This window comes from Pteropus vampyrus, unplaced genomic scaffold (assembly GCF_000151845.1).
Source record: "Pteropus vampyrus isolate Shadow unplaced genomic scaffold, Pvam_2.0 Scaffold100, whole genome shotgun sequence".
Classification (NCBI taxonomy): domain Eukaryota; kingdom Metazoa; phylum Chordata; class Mammalia; order Chiroptera; family Pteropodidae; genus Pteropus; species Pteropus vampyrus.
This window is the reverse complement of record NW_011888881.1, coordinates 2,863,021-2,882,606: the sequence shown is the minus strand read 5'-3', so window position 1 is coordinate 2,882,606 and position 19,586 is coordinate 2,863,021. Positions and strand designations below refer to the sequence as shown.

General features: G+C 35.3%; 1 protein-coding gene across 1 annotated transcript in view; it reads left to right on the top strand.

The window, feature by feature from the left end:
• Positions 1–19,586, top strand: part of DOCK3 (dedicator of cytokinesis 3) — a 285,004-nt gene that overhangs the window by 106,010 nt on the left and 159,408 nt on the right. The window contains exon 6 of the mRNA XM_011364750.2: positions 10,050–10,134. Coding sequence (XP_011363052.1) covers positions 10,050–10,134 — 85 coding nt within the window. The remainder of the gene's footprint in view (positions 1–10,049; positions 10,135–19,586) is intronic.

The following is a 19,586-nucleotide window of genomic DNA, read 5'->3' as shown; positions in this document are numbered from 1 at the left end:
ATGATCCTAAAAGGTTTTCAGACGGAAAAACAGTCTTTTTACAAAAATATAAGAATCACGTTGGCCTCAAAAGTTTTATCAGTAACACTAGACGTTACAATTTAATGAAATAATATCTTCGAAATTTTGTTTGGCTATGATTTGCCAGCAAGAACTTCATAAACAACCAAACTATCTAATCAAGTGTAAGGGCCAAACAAAGCCAGTGTGAAGTACATGAGGTCTCAGAAGTTCTGTTTCATGGCCCCTGAGAAGGGATTTGAGAATGTTCCTGCAGAAGGAGAAGGGCAGATCAGGGGAGTGGAAACAGAATCCAACAAACAGTGGAGCCACCCCAGAGTGGTACTGTTCATCAGGAGAAAGGAAATAAGTACAACCCTGCATTGGCTAGTCGTGACCTTTTGAAGTGACGATTCCTATTCTTGTTTGCTTAAATTAAATTACACCCTGTCTTGACTGTTAATAGCGTTGCTTGGCACACGCCAGAGACTCCTCATATGATACAATGTAGATTCAGGTATACCATAGATCAGATGATGTTCTCTAAATCTAACTTTGGGCAATAAAAATCTTAGTAAAATACAGTATGTTAACTTACTGTAGTTACTGAGCCTATCATCTCCTCGGCCCCGAATGGTATTATGTTATAAAGTGGTATCTTTAAATTTATTTAAAAAATCAATGCTAGTAATAATTTCATAACATTACTGTGTGCCAAGCAAATCGTTACACTTGAACTGATGAAACTAACAGTTGTATAAGTCCTGATATTACAGTTTAGCAGCAACTACATACCAGTAAGCAAAGAAGATACTATTTTAGTAATATCGATACCTCTTTATAATAAAACTTGGAAAAAAGACCAGATTTTGCAATCAAATCTGAAAACTTAAAGATGATAGCTTGGAAACAAGTTCAAATTATAATTTGAAAAAGGTTAAGACCATTATAAATACCTATCTGTAAATTATAGAGTTATTCCAACTCCACAAATAACTTTTTCTCAACAAAAAGTGTGTTTGCATGTGTGTGCGCACACGCGTTGGGGAGGGGAGATGTATATGCCCACTTTAGTGAACAAAAATCAGGAACGTAGTTCCGTTCCCCTTCCCCGCTGTTCTGTCTCCCTCTCCTCTCCACGTTCCTCTTCTCCTCACTTCTCTGCATCTTTCCTTCTCACCACCCCTCTTCCACTTCTTCCCTTCCCTACTTCCTTGTCTTTCTATTTTCCCCTTTCTCCACAGTGGAAAACGTAGTCACTTAAAAGCTTAAATGAGAACTCTGTGGGTCTGTCATTATTAAAGGAAAAAGACATATTGCCCCCAAAACCAATAGGACAGTTCTCTCTGACTCTCACTTAAACTAATTCCTTTAAAAATTTTCCTTCTTACTTTGAAAAATGAGGTGGTATGTAGTAAAAATAAAGTCACTTCATACTCGGGTCAGATAAAGGAGACTTGCATGCAGTAGCCAAGCACTGCTAACCACATCCATTGTTTTCATTTCGTGCCTTTATTTTTCCGCACTTCTTGTTCTACTGCACTTTATCAGTGCCATAAAATATTGAAGCTCAGCACATGTTGGCACGTGGTGGATGCACAATCGATGTTTGCTGAATGTATTTTTGTCTTAATTGATATAATTAAATATTAATTATATATAATTTAAAATTGTTATGCCTTTTCTGTAAGCTCTTACGTAGACTTGTGGCTTTACCTTTTTAGAAACTGTATCAGAAGCTATTAATAACAATTCAATAGTTTATTGAATACATCTACCTATATCACAGTGGCAAGTGCATGGTCTAACCTATATGCACTGTTATAATGAAATGCTTTTGTGCTCTTCCAAGACTAGTTATGCTTTACCTAATGAGGAAACTGAGGTTCAGAAACACTTTTTTCAGCGTTACATAGTAAGTGGTAAAGCTGATATTTGTACCCAGAACTGATCCCAAAGTCCATACACTTTATGCAGGACCTTACTATCTCTTGGATTATTTTTAAGTGTGGGTCTTAAACCCTGGCAAATTATTGCGAGTATTTCTAGTCTATGAGTGGTTTGATCTTTGTTCTATGCTCCTAGTGTGAATACTGTATGTCCCATAATATATATCTGATTTAACATTGAGTTAGAACTTTCAAGGATAAAAACTAAACTGGTATACACTTAAAAACTAGATACTTTTATTTAGAATTCATATTAAATGCTGAGCTCTCCACATCTACATAACAACAATTTTTATTTTGTTTCCTGAGATTAGGAATTATGATTTATTTGACAAAAAATTGGAATATTTAGGCATTAAATGTATGTGGCATATACCTGTTAACCTATTCAGTGTGTGGACTCATTCCATAAGTAAAAATTATTAATATTGTACCAGGTAGAAATCACCACTTACAAAATTGTGTTCTTATATTTTTAGGAACTAAAATAGAGGAAGAGCATAAAACAAAGTTGTGTTTAAATCCTTTAGTTATTGTCTGTGTTCAAGTCCCCTATACAAAGAGTCAGTTAATTACATCCTCGCCAAGGGAATTTTAAAATAATTTGTCTAGCAATGTAATTTTAATGTATTAATTTAATATTTTCAACACCTTCCATGAAGATGTTTATAAAAGTTTCTTCTCGGTCTCTGATCTCATCACCACAGTAAATACAGCATAGCTAAGTTAAAATTGCATTAACTCAGGACTGACCCAACGTAACTGATCTTTGCTTTAGAAAAATATCTACATCAGAAATATTTTATTCTTAAGTAATTTATAGAGTTTTGTGTTTCTTCTTTAGAAAGTTCATATTTTAATAAAACGTAAGCATTTTATAAGCTTTTATTGAATTAGAATGATGTTTCCTTAAATTATAAGTATCAAATGAAATAATTGCTATTATTAAGACAAATCACCAATAAGGATATAATTTCTAATTTTTATTTTTTCTTTTCCTCTTCCTCTATATTTTTTCCCTACTCTTTCCTTCCTTTTCTGTCTTCTTTCTCAGATTTTCATAAATCCTAACCCATACATCTCCCTTTCTTCCTGCTTGGTTTATGTCCTCTGAGTGGATTTTTAGCTAGGACTCAGAAAAGTTTGTGGCTCAGAACTTTTCCTTTCAGGGCATGGCCCTGTCTTGACTGTTAATAGCGTTGCTTGGCACATGCCAGAGACTCCTCATATGATACAATGTAGATTCAGGTATACCATAGATCAGATGATGTTCTCTAAATCTAACTTTGGGCAATAAAAATCTTAGTAAAATACAGTATGTTAACTTACTGTAGTTACTGAGCCTATCTCCTCGGCCCCGAATGGTATTATGTTATAAAGTGGTATCTTTAAATTTATTTAAAAAATCAATGCTAGTAATAATTTCATAACATTACTGTGTGCCAAGCAAATCGTTACACTTGAACTGATGAAACCAACAGTTGTATAAGTCCTTATATTACAGTTTAGCAGCAACTACATACCAGTAAACAAAGAAGATACTATTTTAGTAATATCAATACCTCTTTATAATAAAACTTGGAAGAAAGACCAGATTTTGCAATCAAATCTGAAAACTTAAAGATGATAGCTTGGAAACAAGTTCAAATTATAATTTGAAAAAGGTTAAGACCATTATAAATACCTATCTGTAAATTATAGAGTTATTCCAACTCCACAAATAACTTTTTCTCAACAAAAAGTGTGTTTGCATGTGTGTGCGCACACGCGTTGGGGAGGGGAGATGTATATGCCCACTTTAGTGAACAAAAATCAGGAACGTAGTTCCGTTCCCCTTCCCCGCTGTTCTGTCTCCCTCTCCTCTCCACGTTCCTCTTCTCCTCACTTCTCTGCATCTTTCCTTCTCACCACCCCTCTTCCACTTCTTCCCTTCCCTACTTCCTTGTCTTTCTATTTTCCCCTTTCTCCACAGTGGAAAACATAGTCACTTAAAAGCTTAAATGAGAACTCTGTGGGTCTGTCATTATTAAAGGAAAAAGACATATTGCCCCCAAAACCAATAGGACAGTTCTCTCTGATTCTCACTTAAACTAATTCCTTTAAAAAATTTCCTTCTTACTTTGAAAAATGAGGTGGTATGTAGTAAAAATAAAGTCACTTCATACTCGGGTCAGATAAAGGAGACTCGCATGCAGTAGCCAAGCACTGCTAACCACATCCATTGTTTTCATTTCGTGCCTTTATTTTTCCGCACTTCTTGTTCTACTGCACTTTATCAGTGCCATAAAATATTGAAGCTCAGCACATGTTGGCACGTGGTGGATGCACAATCGATGTTTGCTGAATGTATTTTTGTCTTAATTGATATAATTAAATATTAATTATATATAATTTAAAATTGTTATGCCTTTTCTGTAAGCTCTTACGTAGACTTGTGGCTTTACCTTTTTAGAAACTGTATCAGAAGCTATTAATAACAATTCAATAGTTTATTGAATACATCTACCTATATCACAGTGGCAAGTGCATGGTCTAACCTATATGCACTGTTATAATGAAATGCTTTTGTGCTCTTCCAAGACTAGTTATGCTTTACCTAATGAGGAAACTGAGGTTCAGAAACACTTTTTTCAGCGTTACATAGTAAGTGGTAAAGCTGATATTTGTACCCAGAACTGATCCCAAAGTCCATACACTTTATGCAGGACCTTACTATCTCTTGGATTATTTTTAAGTGTGGGTCTTAAACCCTGGCAAATTATTGCGAGTATTTCTAGTCTATGAGTGGTTTGATCTTTGTTCTATGCTCCTAGTGTGAATACTGTATGTCCCATAATATATATCTGATTTAACATTGAGTTAGAACTTTCAAGGATAAAAACTAAACTGGTATACACTTAAAAACTAGATACTTTTATTTAGAATTCATATTAAATGCTGAGCTCTCCACATCTACATAACAACAATTTTTATTTTGTTTCCTGAGATTAGGAATTATGATTTATTTGACAAAAAATTGGAATATTTAGGCATTAAATGTATGTGGCATATACCTGTTAACCTATTCAGTGTGTGGACTCATTCCATAAGTAAAAATTATTAATATTGTACCAGGTAGAAATCACCACTTACAAAATTGTGTTCTTATATTTTTAGGAACTAAAATAGAGGAAGAGCATAAAACAAAGTTGTGTTTAAATCCTTTAGTTATTGTCTGTGTTCAAGTCCCCTATACAAAGAGTCAGTTAATTACATCCTCGCCAAGGGAATTTTAAAATAATTTGTCTAGCAATGTAATTTTAATGTATTAATTTAATATTTTCAACACCTTCCATGAAGATGTTTATAAAAGTTTCTTCTCGGTCTCTGATCTCATCACCACAGTAAATACAGCATAGCTAAGTTAAAATTGCATTAACTCAGGACTGACCCAACGTAACTGATCTTTGCTTTAGAAAAATATCTACATCAGAAATATTTTATTCTTAAGTAATTTATAGAGTTTTGTGTTTCTTCTTTAGAAAGTTCATATTTTAATAAAACGTAAGCATTTTATAAGCTTTTATTGAATTAGAATGATGTTTCCTTAAATTATAAGTATCAAATGAAATAATTGCTATTATTAAGACAAATCACCAATAAGGATATAATTTCTAATTTTTATTTTTTCTTTTCCTCTTCCTCTATATTTTTTCCCTACTCTTTCCTTCCTTTTCTGTCTTCTTTCTCAGATTTTCATAAATCCTAACCCATACATCTCCCTTTCTTCCTGCTTGGTTTATGTCCTCTGAGTGGATTTTTAGCTAGGACTCAGAAAAGTTTGTGGCTCAGAACTTTTCCTTTCAGGGCATGGTGATATTTTCCAGCTTCAGGGCATCTGACATAAGCAGACACTTCCAATGACTTTATTAGACTTCTTCTGATAGGGTATCGTTCCCACCAGTCAGTATCCTGCCCTACTCAAGGAGGTTGACTGATATACATCAGATGACTGATGTACACACACACACACGTGCCCTTTGCGAATCTGTTTTGCTCTCCTCATACCCTGCACTTAGCATGACACAGTGCCTGCACTTGGTAGGTATTACATAAATTAATCTAATAACATGTCTTTGTTCTTATGCCTGGTGGTCATTCATTTACCAATTGGTATTTGTTCCCTTCCAGATTGAGGTTTTGACAAAATCATCCTTCAAACTATTATGACTGAATTGATTACGTTCACTGATAGCCATTGGTACTTAGCTTTCATGATTCTTAATAGAAAGCAGGTATAGTGAAAACACCACAGGTTCAGAAGAAGACAGACCTAACTTGAGATGAACCCAACTCAGCTCCCTTAATAGGCCACTGAGTTTAACCTGCATGCTTCGCTTTCCTCAGGTTAAAAAAGGTCTGATACTGTCTACTTCCCATAGTGTTTAGTGATGATGTGCATAAAATGCCTATCTCGAGTAAATGTCCGGTAAAGGGTAGCTGTAATTAGTTACATCTTCTTATATTTTATTACATAAATATAAGTATACCACGCTTTCATTAGCATACTTACTATCTGTATGATCACTATGCTCTAAGTATTAGAAAAGGGAACTCACTGCCCACAGGAAATGATCTCCAGCCTTTCTCAAATGATTCCGAGGAAGAACTAAGTCCTAATGCCTTAAAACATTTATTGTCTGCAATTAATTAACTTCAAATTGTTTTCTTTGTTCTGTGGTTCAGATGAGGAACCCCAGAGGAAAAGATACAATAGAAAATAGAACAGAGAATGTTCAAAATAAATGTAGAATTCATAGAATGTGGTAAAGATTCAGGCCCTTAGAGAGGTGCACCTGAAAATGCAGAACAGGGCGCGTGTCTCTTGTTCATTGCTGTGTCTCCAAGTTCAGCATGAGCCTGGCACAGAGTAGGTGCTAGTAAATATTTATTGAATTATTGAAATGGATGAACAAGTACCAATGGCAGGTGGCTAGAGAAGACTAAATACTTTTCTGGAGACTGTTCACCTAAGCAGTTAGAAGGACCATTTTTGAAAACAGCTCCTTGCTACCTCTGTGTGTCGGTGTTGGTAGATGTACATCTGCTCGTGTCCATCTGTTGGAGTCTTTTTTCAGGCACTATATGTCTGATCACAATCCTTGTACCTTAAGCCATATGTTGACGAATGATGTAACACATAAGGGTAATAACTATAACAGCAGTAGCAGTTCACAGTGCCAGGCTGTGTGCTGAGTGCTTTCCTTGCATCAGGCCTTACAACACCCTGTGATCATAGAGGAGACAGCGCGGCTCCGTGGAAGAGCCCAGATAGAAACCAGGCAGTCGAACCGCGGAGCCGGTGCCTCCAGCTCCTTGCCGTGCGGCCTCCCTTCGCTGCGAGGATGAAGAAGGGACTAAGTCGGCCATTCCATGCACCTACTCTGTGTTATTCTTAGAGTAACCTGTAGGACCAAACAGCCAGGGACCTTTTTCAGAGGGAAATTTGTAGCGAACCGCGTGTTGCTTCTCAGTGAGCAGCTTCTCTGCCTTCTGAGACGTGATGAGGACAGTCCTCCAATTTAGCATTTGAAACCACACTTCCTCCACTGAAGACAATCTTAGAAGGAACGCGCCTTCTTTTTTATCAGATCACCCATTAATCATTGTTTTACTCCCTAAGATAATAGAATTGAGAAACTGAAAGGTACTGGGCTCCAGGGACTTCTCGGGGAGGGGAAACACTGCCCCCGGGAGAATTAGCATGGCGAACACCAACACTTGATTCCTCACCGCCGTTCTGGTCCACAAAAGACCCTCAGAGAGTGTCTGTGCAGCGAGCGGCTGGGTACATGGCGGGTAGTTCAATGGACAGGCGAGGTAAGAGCGTCGGTGCTATGTCGGGGATTGGCGGATGCCAGCCCCAGACGGGGCCGTCAGTCACTGTGTGCGGCTCACTAACAGTGCGCGGACGTAATCCCGGCCCTGTTGACTTGGATCCGTGCGGATTTTTAAAGCTATTGTGTTGAAAACATCTATTTTGATTGGACTATTTGAGTAATCTTTTTGTTACTTAATTCTATGTTGAGACTATCATAGATTTTGTGACCTCTGGTGGTTAAAGAATATGTATGAAATTTTGTCTCGTTTTTGTATTTAAAAAGGTTTCGATACCATGACTACAGAAAATTTGGAAAATGTTTTAAATGAGTAATTGTGTAATTATGCTTCCCTAATACAAATACTAATATTTTGTCATCGTTTCGCTGTTTTTCCACATGGATGGAAAAGTATTTTGAATATTTAAGATCATATCTGCAAAATTATCTTTATAATGTAAATTGCCTTTTATGACAAGAGAGGTAGAAAGGAGATGCTTCAGCTCTCTCTTGCTCTGCTGGTGCTATACTGCCTTTGTGTGCTGTAAGTGTTAGGAGACAGGGACCCGAAATTATTTCAGAGAAACAATAGCTAATAAGAGGTAATCAAATGGAGTATTTCTTTGATATAAAACAAAGTTCCTTATAGATTTAAGTGCATTAACTTCAATAATCAGATTTGATGGCATGGTTTTCTCATTAAACTGTGAACTGTCACAGTTCAGGCCAATGGTGTGTTACCAGTCTCATCACTGTAAGGGTTTGGGGGAGGGGAATTTAGTACCAAAAAATTACTTTTTCTTTAAAAACTCATGTTTTTTCTGTTATAAGATAACGTAAGTTATAATAGATAATAGAAAAACATGAGTTTTTATCCTTTAATAGAAAAATACATTTCTTTTTCTTGCCTGCTAAAAAGTACACATCTAAATTTTAATTCTTAAACATAATAATCATATTAGTCTATGCAATTAGTATCTTTGCTTCTGTCTTCATATAGGTTTGATTTTCCGTTTTTAGTTTAACAGTCTTATTTCTGTTTCTTTAACCTTTTCATATACTTTCCTATAATTAGGGTGTAAATTATAAATAAAATAAAGTAGATCTGCAGTTTGGATGTACACACGGCTTTATCTTAAATGCGTGGAAGTTTTATGTACAGAAAGAGCCTCCAGAATTAGTTTTGCTAGCATCTTCTACAAGTAGTTCATAGTCTAGTTGAAGAAAAGAACACTTACTCTTTTTCCATTGTCTGTGAAATATTTTTATCAGATGCAATAATTAATAACCCTTATTTTGGAGTAGAGCGTCGCAGAGCATCTCTGAAACCCTGATGAGAGTTACAGACCCTCTACTGAGAAAAACATCACACATGAATACACGCACATACTGTTGTAAGCAGGGCAGGAGTCCACAGCTCCTTTGGACACCAGGTTTAGAGCTGTTGTTCTAGAGAGTGAGAAAGGAGTTAACATTATTGACTATAAATTATGTACCCTATTTGAACCCAGGAGTTCCGACTGTATCCAGAGTTATTTCCACTGCCTCATACTGCCTCCCAGTCAACCATTAATCACCATGACTTCTCCCTTTCTGCCCAGGTTATACCAGATCTTCTAAATAGTGTGTTCTTTAGTAGTAGTACTCCTTGGTTAAATTTCCATCTAAAGTTTCTTAAGATAGTGGCTAATATGTGTTAAAGTCTTTACTATGACCCAGTGTCAGTATTAATTAAATTGAAAATGAGATAAAACTCAACGAAAACATGCATTTCTTTGAATTTAATATCTTCAGTGGTAATTTTTATGTGTTTGACTTTGAATTACAAATCTACTTGGATCCTGGATAACTTTTCATCCTCATGGACGTAATGCATGACTGAACCTTGAGCATACTTGTAGGATGAGGAGAAATAGAAAACTAAGGGTGACTTATTAATGATCTATAGAAATCTCATCCTTAATGAACTCAAGCAATCTGTTAAAAATGTGATATTGAATGACAGCCTGCTATCACAAGGAAACTGCTTGATGACTAGAATTGTGAGACGTAAAATTTCTAGCCTCATTTATTTATCTAAAGGTGAGCACAGTTAAGTATTACTGGATAAAGGCACATTCCTCCTGGGGCAGTGTCTGAGCCTCTGTCCACAAGGGCATGACAGGTATGGGCTCCCAGGCACATAAAGAGGGTGAGTAATCTGAGGACATGGCATACTGAGTGTGTTCTTTCTCTTTACTAGGCATTTGGGCCTGGATCTGGTACCTCGAAAGGACTTTGAAGTAGTGGATTCAGACCAGATTAGTGTCTCAGATCTCTATAAAATGGTAAGAAATCTAACACAGGGTATTTTGTTCCTGCACACCTCTTTTTTTCTCCTTTGTTTATTTTTTCTAATTATGTTATGAAACAGTGTTTTTAAAATTGTTCATTTATCTTTGTTCCGGTATATTTAAGGGGGCTTCCATATTTCGACAGGACATATCACACTTGCTTTTCTAAACAGAATTACTGTACAGAGTTTTTGAGCTTCCTGTAATGTCTATGGGACATTTATCTGTTGATTTTGCTGGTGAACAGAGCTCCTTCAGCCTGCAGCAGTTACTAAAATTCTAGCTCTCTCCACCTCTTAAGGAGAAAAGATAGTTGAAGCTGAAAAGAGCCAATTATTGGTTAATGTAGTGATTAAACCTGGAAATAATCTATCAGTATTTATAAGAAATAAATCCTGATCAATCCTTAGCTGTCTATTGGTTGTTATAAAAATGTATTGAGTTGACTGATGACCAAGGTTACATTTTATTGTCTGAATGAGACGTAACTGAAAGAAAGGTACAAAATTTTAAAGTAAAACATATAAACATCAGAAACCGCAGGTAAGTATTAAGTTTAGACTAAAGAACTAGGTAAAACGTCACTTTGAGGAGTATATATTCAAAGAGTATATATTGGTGAGAATTACAAGTTTTAGAATTAGTTTAAAATTTCTTTTTATTTACTTACTTATTTTTATTTAAATTAAATTTATTGGGGTGATATTGGTTAATAAAATTATATAGGTTTTAAGCATACAGTTCAATACTACATCATCTGTATATTGCATTGTGTGTTCATGACCAAAGTCAAATCTCCCGTCACCATATATTTAACCCCCTTTACTCTTATCTGCCTCCGTGCCTCCCCTTTCCCGCTGGTAACCACCAAACTATTTTCTGTGTCTATCGGTTTTTGTAGTTTCTCTTTTTAAAAAATTTAATTTGTTGGGGAACAGAGAGGATACAAAATATGGTGCCTGGTCAGGGGCCTTGGGAATTTTCCTTAATAATATACAAATAACACACCAGTTGCTTCTGTGTATTCGCTTATGTATATTTACTAGTGTATAAAAGCGTTCATGTACAGTCGCCTTAACTATGCTCTGTGCCATGTGGTAGGTGGTGAGATAAATTAAAGATGAACAAGATGTGTTCCTTCCCTCAACAATCTAGGGTCTTGGTTCTAGACTTTCTGGGTCATGAAGGGTCAGATGAAATTTCTTCTCGGTCCAATGCACATATGGTTTTACATACAGAGTTTTACGCTCAGTTTTAGGGAACTGCTGGACAGTTCCTTCCGATGCTTGCTCCTGAAGCCCATGAAATATAGTCCATATGTCGAGGAATTAATGGGATCAAATAGTTGCTGTATGTTGTTGCTGCCATACTTAGGATATACACTGATGCTCTTAGAGGGAGTGACTCATTTCCTGAGGCTTACACTTTAAAAGTCTTCCTCCAGCTGATATATGCAGAAAGACTGGAGTGAGGCAAAAAATGAAAACAAGGAGCAGTTTTCAAGCCAGAAATTTTAATTTTAGTATCTTGATCTAGGGTTGGAACAGTGAAAGTGGTAAGTTGCTGGATTCTGAATATGTGTTAGAGATAGCTCCAGTGAGAATTGTTGATAGATCGAATTGGTGTGTGTGTACAAAAAAGAAAGGTCAGAGAGTGGCTGCTATGTTGACCTGCTCGGCTTTGACCTGGGTAGGAGTGGAATAGGAAACATCGTGGGAGAAGCAAGTTAGAAAGTAGAGCACTGTAGATCAATAGTTCTGTTTTTCTTTTCCAGCTTGGGATGCCTTTTAGACCTCCAAACTGAGTTATTGAAAGTCTGGAGTTCAGAAGTGAAGTTCAGCTATAATAACTTGAGAGTCATGAGAGTATATATGGCATTTAAAGTTGTTAGGTGAGATGACCATCTCCTTCCCCAAACCTCCATACAGTGAAACCCAGTGATCAGCAGATCCTACACAGCACTTCCAGACAGCCAGGCACCAATAGACATTGAGGAAACCTGCCACATGAAAGTTAGAGACTAAAACAAATATATATGAGAGTTACTTGGCAGAAACAGAAAACACGAAAATATAAAACACAATGGTAAAGATAAGTATATAAGCAAATTCAGAATACTCAAGTACTATTATATAGTAGTATATAACTCGAGAGACAGAAGAATTAAAAATAGCTGTAGCTACAATAATTTGTTAATGGATGTGTAGTATCAAAAGATGTAAATTGTGATATCAAGAATATAAAGTGGGGGTGTTGTCTAAAAGAGATGGAAGTTAAGTTATAACCAGCTTAAAATAGATTGTTATATCTATAAGACGTTTTATGTAAGCCTCATGTAACCAGAAGGCAGAAAGCTACAGTAGATAACACAGAAGATAAAAAGAAGGGAATCAAAGCATGCCACTACAGGAAATCATCGATTTACAGAGAAACACAGCAAGAGAGGAGGTAAGAAACAAAGGAACTGCAAAAAGAGCCAGAAAACAATTTCTAAAATGACAACAGTAAATCTTTACCTATCAATAATTACTTTAAATATAAACCAATTAAATTCTCAATCAAAAGACATAAAATGGCTGAATGGATTAAAACAAAATGATCCAAGAATACACTACCTAAAACAGACTCACTTTAGTTTTGAGGACACATAGGCTGAAAATGAAGGGATAGAAATATATGAACCAAAAAATAGCAGTGATAGCTATTCTGACATCAGACAAAACAGACTTTAAGTCAGAAACTGTTAACAAGAAACAAGGTGATTATATAATGATAAAAGGGTCAGTTCATTAAGAGCATGTAACAACTGTGAATATATATGCACCCAACTTTAGAGCACCTAAATATGTAATGCTATCATTAGCATATTTGAAGGGAGAAGTAGACAGCAGTAAATTAATAGTAGGGGACTTTAATACCCCACTTTCAACAATGGATAGATTCTCCAGACATAAAATCAATAAGGATACATTAGATTTGAACTATATTTAATACCAAATGGACCCGAGAGACATACACAGACTATTCCATCCAACAGCAGCAGAATACACATTCTTCTCAAGTGCACAGAAAACAGTCCCTAGGATACATCATATGTTAGGCCACAAAACAAGTTTTAACAAATTTAAGAAGATTGAAATCATTTGAAATATCTCTTCCGACCAGAGTAATTTGAAACTAGAAGTCAATAACAGGAAGAAAACTAGAAAATGTACATATATGTGGAAATTAAGCAGTATGCTCCTTAACAACCAATGGGCCAAAGACGAAATAAAAAAAAAACTTTTTTGAGACAAACTAGAGGAAACATAACATAATAATACTTACGGAATGCAGCAAAAACAATTCTTAGAGGAAAGTTTATAGTGATAAATGGCTACATTAAAAAAAATATTTTGATCTTAAAAAGAAGAAAAATATGAGACAACTGAATTTTATACCTCAAAGAACTAGAAAAAGAACAAATTAAACTCAAAGTTAGAAGGAAGGAGATAACAAAGAGGAGCAAAATAAATGAAATAGAGAATACAAAAACAATAGAAGAGAGCAATGAAACTAACAGTTGTTTTTGAAAAAATAAACAATTGACAAATTTCTAGCTATATTGATCAAAAAAGGACTCAAATAAATTATAAATGAAAAAAGACACTATAACTAATACAACAGAAACAAATGATCGTAAGAGAATGCTGTGAACAATTACATGCCAGCAATTGGACAACCTAGAAAGAAACATACAACCTACCAAGACTAAATCATAAAGAAATAGAAAACCGAACAGACAGTAACAAGTGAAGAAATTGAATTAGTAATCAAAAATTTTCCAACAAGGAAGAACCTAAGACTAGATGGCTTCATGGTTGAATTCTATCAAAAATTTAAGAATGAATGCCAGTTCTTCTCAAACTCTTCCAGAAAATTGAAGAGCAAGGAAAATTCCCAGACTTACTTTACAAGCTAGCATTATTACCCTGATACCAAAGCCAGATAAGGACACTACAAGAAAACTATAGGTTACTATCCCTGATGAATAATGGATGCAAAAAATTCTTGACAAGATACTAACAAACCAAAATTAACAACAGAGTAAAAAGGACGATATACTACAATCAAGCGGAACTTATTTCTGTGATGCAAAGATGGTTCAACATATGCATATCAATAAATGTGATATGTATATCAATGGAACAAAAGATAGAAGTCAAATGATCATTGTAGATGCAGAAAAAGTATTTGACAAAATTTAACATTCTTTCATGATAAAAACTTGCACCAAAGAGAGCATAGGAAAAAAAAAATCTCAACATAATAAAGGTCAATGTATGACAAGCCCACAGCTAACAAAATCACACTCAACAGTGAAAAGTTGAAGGCTTTTTCTCTAAGATCAAGAACAACACAAAGGTGCCCACTCTCCCCATTCCCACTCATCATAGTACTGGATGTCCTAGTCAGAGCATTTAGGCAAGAAAAAAAAAGTCATCCTAATTGAAACGAGAGAAGTAAAATTGTTTCTGTTTGCAGAAACAATTAAGATCCTGAAGAACCCCCCCAACATAGAAGATCCTGAAGACCCCACTAAAAAACTGTTAGAACCAATTAACAAATTCAGTAAAGTTTCAGGATATAGAATCAGCATGCAAAGATGAATTGCAGAAATCAGAATACACAAACAATGAACTCTCTGAAAAAGAAATTTTAAAAGCAATCCCATTTACAGTAGCATTAAAAACAATAAAATGCTTAGGAATAAATATAACCAAGGAAGTGAAAATCTATACACTGAAAACTATAAGACATTGATAAAAGAAATGAAAGAAGACAAATAAATGGAAAGGTATCCCATGTTCATGAATCAGAAGATTAGTATTTTTAAAATGTTTATCCTACCCAAAGTCATCTATAGATTCAGTGCTATATGGTAGATCCCTGTCAAAATTCCAGTGGTGTTTTCCACAGAATATTAAAAATGATTCTAAAATTCATGTGGAACCACAATGGACCTTGAATAGCCAAAGTAATCTTGAGAGAGAAAGCTGGAGGCATCACACTTACTAATGTCAAACTATGTTACAAATCCATAGTAATCAAAACAGTATGATACTGGCATAAAAAAATCAGACATATAGACCAATGAAACAGAATTGAGACCCCAGAAATAAATCTACACATATATGGTCAACTAATATTTGTCAAGGGAACCAATAGTACTCAATAGAGAAAGGATAGTCTCTTCAGTAAGTGTTGAGAAAACTGGATATTCATATGCAGAAGAATGAAATCGTATCTCTCTTACACCATGCAGAAAAAATACTCCAGATGGATTAAGGACTAAAGTGTTAAACCTGAAACTGTAAATCTCCTAGAAGAAAGTGCAGGGAAACAGCTGCTTGGCATTGGTGTTGGCAGTTATTTCTTTGATATGACACCAAAAGCACAAGGCATCAAAAGCAAAAATCAGTAAGTAGGACTACACCACAAAAAAAAAAAAAAAAAAGCTTCTGTACAGCAAAAGAAACAATAAACAATAAAACAATCAACAAAAGTCAACCTACAAAATAGGAGAAAATACTTATAAACCGTATATCTAATAAAGGGTTAATGTCCAAAATATGTAAGCAACGCTTAAAACTCAATAAAAACCAAATAATCTCATTTTAAAAATAGGCAAAGGATCTTTGTTCCAAAGAAGACATAAATACATGAAAAGGTATTCAAGACCACCAGTCATTAGGGAAATGCAAATTAAAACCACAATGAAATATTACTTCACACATGTTAGAATGTCTGTCATCCAAAAAGCAGGAAATAAATGCTAGCAAGGATGTGGAGAAAAGGGAGCCTCTGTGCACTGTTGGTGGGAATGTAAATTTGTATAGCCATTATGAAAAACTGTATGGAAATTCCTCAAGCAATAAAATATAGAACTACCGTATGACCCAGCAATCCCCCTTTTGGGTATTTATCCAAAGTAATTGAAATCAGGATCTCAAAGAGATATCTGTACCCCGCTGTTTATTGTCGCATTGTTCACAATAGCCAAGACATGGAAACAACTTAAGTATCCATTGTTGTATGAATGGATATAGAAAATGTGGTGTATTTATATAATGGGAAACTATTCAGCAAAAATAAAGGCTATCCTGCCATTTGCAACAACATGAATGAACCTTGAAAGCAGTATGCTGTGAAATAAATCAGATAGAGAATGATAAATACTTTGTAATCTAAAAAAGCTGAACTCATAGAAAGAGTTGCATGGTGGTTGCCAGGGGCTGAGGAGTGGGGAGAATGTTGGTCAAAGGGTACAAACTTCTACAGTTATAAGAGGATTGATTAAGTTCTGAGGGTCTAATATACAGCATGGTGAGTGTAGTTAACAATAGTGTATTATATACTTGAAAGTTCCTAAAAGAGTAGGTCTTAAATGTTCTCGTAACAGCAACAACAGAAAGGTAATTATGTTAAGTGAAAAATATATTAACTAGCTTTATTGTGGTACTCATTTCACACTATATATCGTCATCACACTGTACATGTTAAACTTATGCAGTGTTATATATCGATTATACCTCAGTAAAGCTGGAAAAAAACTTTCCCAAAACACAGATATGAGTCTCTAGATTTAAAAAGTCCAATAAATATTTAGCACTTAAATGTAAAATTTCAGCTTACTAAAGCTGAAAGCTTCCTGAGAGGTAAATAGGTTACCTACTAACAAGTCGTCGTAAGAATAACATTTGTCTTCCTAATAGCAGCATTGAAAACTAGCAATAATGAAGAGTTGCCTTTAAAATTATGAGAGAAAAAATTCAACTTAAAATTTTATATTGACTGAGTCACATTGTCAGTCAAGCGGGAAAGTAGCCTAAGTAAATTTTAGTCACTTAAAGTCTCAAAAAAAAAAAAAAAAGAAAAGAAAAAATAATGGCTAGGTAGAGAGCCAGAGGAGAGAAAGAACAATTAGGGGGATCGTTTTATAAACTAAATGTCTAATCAATGTACTGTATACTCGAATCTAATAATAAAATAATATTTTAAATATCTTTTTAACCCCCTTTCAGGAAACTACTGAAGAATAAATTATTTCTTTAAAATAAGGGAGTAAACCAAAATATGCAATTATGCGCCATCCAGGAAAAGATTTCTGACTCACTTGAGAGGTGCAAAGATTTCTCAAGTTAACATCTCAGAATGACATTTATGTTACAGTAGTATAAACAAATTTTAACCAAAACTTGTGAGATATTAAGAAAAAAGTTGAAGTGAAATAGATGTAAACAAATGCAAAAATTCTCAGCTTCCATAATAAGAGGCCAATAGATAAATCTAAACTTAGAGAGCACTGTAAGTATGATATTTAGAAATATTTGATACATTCTAGGCAAAAACACAGTGAAGAGTTGAAAGCCCTTATCTTTGGGGAACAGGACAGGATGAACAGAGGACTGGTCATTTTATTGCAAGCTTTTAAAGCTATTTAATTTGGAAAACCATGTGCTTATGTTACTTTTAATGCATTTAAATGCTAATTTAAAACGTTGGTTTCTCAAAAAGGCCTAAGGTACAAGTCTCTTTTTATTTTATTTCATTTATACTGATTTTCCATCTTTTTATCTCATGTATTTGCTTTTTTGACAGAAAGAATTAGATGTGATGAAGAACTGATTTTGAGAGTCCATAAATTCATTGAAAACCACATATTTTTAATTGTGTACAGTAAATATACAGTGAATGTTTTGGTTAAAGCTTAAATTTATCAACAAGGTTCAAAGGAGTAACCTTTTAGGACTTTTTTGTATTAACGTTTAAATCTATTGCTAGAGATTACGATGACTCAATATGTAACTTTTTGATTATAATACTCCTTGCCATGTGTTTTACAAGAAACCTTTGTAAAAAGGATTATACCTTAAGTTTGCGTTTAGACCATTTTGTTTTTCATTAAAAAATTCCAGACCCTACACAAGTGTTGAATGATAACAATTGATAAAAATCACTTTAAATATACAGATGGATTTTCTATATCAGCGGTCCCTAACCTTTTTGGCAGCAGGGATGGGTGCTCCTGTGAGAATGGATCTGGGGTGGAGCTGAGGCGGTGATGCTAGCACTGGGGAGCAGCTGCAAATACAGATGAAGCTTTGCTAGCTCGCCGCTCACCTGCTGTGTGGCCTGTTTCCTGACAGGACCCGGAATGGTACCAGTCTGCAGCCCGGGGGTTGGGGGACCCCTGTTCTATATGACGAGAACCAAAGGAAGCCTAATGCTCCTCGGTTCTTGGTTCTGCGTAATAGCGGGTCTAAACCCACTTTCAACAGTAGAGAAGTGGTGCTGCCTAAACTAGAAAGCATCTCAAAGGCAACAGTAAAGGTACTGCGTTAATCTTAGCCATGCCTCTCTGGGAAATGTGATCACTTGAAGATTCCATAATATGAGAGCTTCTAAACTGGGGGCGGAGAGTGGAGGTCCAGCAGAATACTCACATTATGACCTTCTGCTATGCTGTTGTCCTTCCACATCAGTGTATATTGGGAACTGTGTTAGTCTGTTATCTTTTGGTGCTAATTAATATTTTTAGTAGGTCAGTGTGTATATTTCCAATTCTGGATTTAAATCAGTTGATTAGATTATTTACTAAAATCAAGCGTTATTGGTAGTTCTGACTAGATATGTTTTATATTTCCTTCTAAGACTCACAATACCTAAGACAATTCTTAACATGTACAGAAGGCAATTCTTACGTTATTCAGTTAAACAGTTGCACAGTATTTTTCCTCCATAATAGTAGACTTTTGTAGACTAAATGGACCAGAGACTTCAAAGGGCTGAAAATGAGTTTTCTATGGGGGAAAATTTGGCAGAGACAGTAATATAGTCTATGCATTTTAAAATTATTTTTTGATACCCATTATTAGACTTAGGATATAAAGATAATTAGGAAAGTTACTTTGCTCCCTGGGAGGACAGAGTCTAGAGTTAGGAAGCAAATACAGAAGCATAATAAGTACAGCTGTAATACCGTCAGCGATGGCTCTGTAGAGCTGGCCAGCTGATGGCCGCCTGACAACAAGGTCGTAGTTTTTCCTCACGGTGCCATGAAAGATGTTCCAAGATGCCAGTCCTGCGCCTTTCTCTGGCCACCCATGTGGTGTGCTTTCAGGCTAGGTTGAAAGTTCTTCCCAGATTTGATGCCTCTGAAATCTAGAATGACATGTTATTGTCAGCCCGGATGTTTTGCACTGAAATTAGCTGTAAACTTCCATATATAGTTATAATAGAACATATATATTTAAGATTGCTAGTCATTTTTAAGAGTTAGTAAATCCACTTGAAAAGAATGACTGTACAGCCCCCAGACGTAAACTAAAACAGTGGAAAGCTAGTAACCTTCCCAGTGGGATATGGGTCAGTAAACCAGATGGAGCTTGATTTTTTTTTTTTTT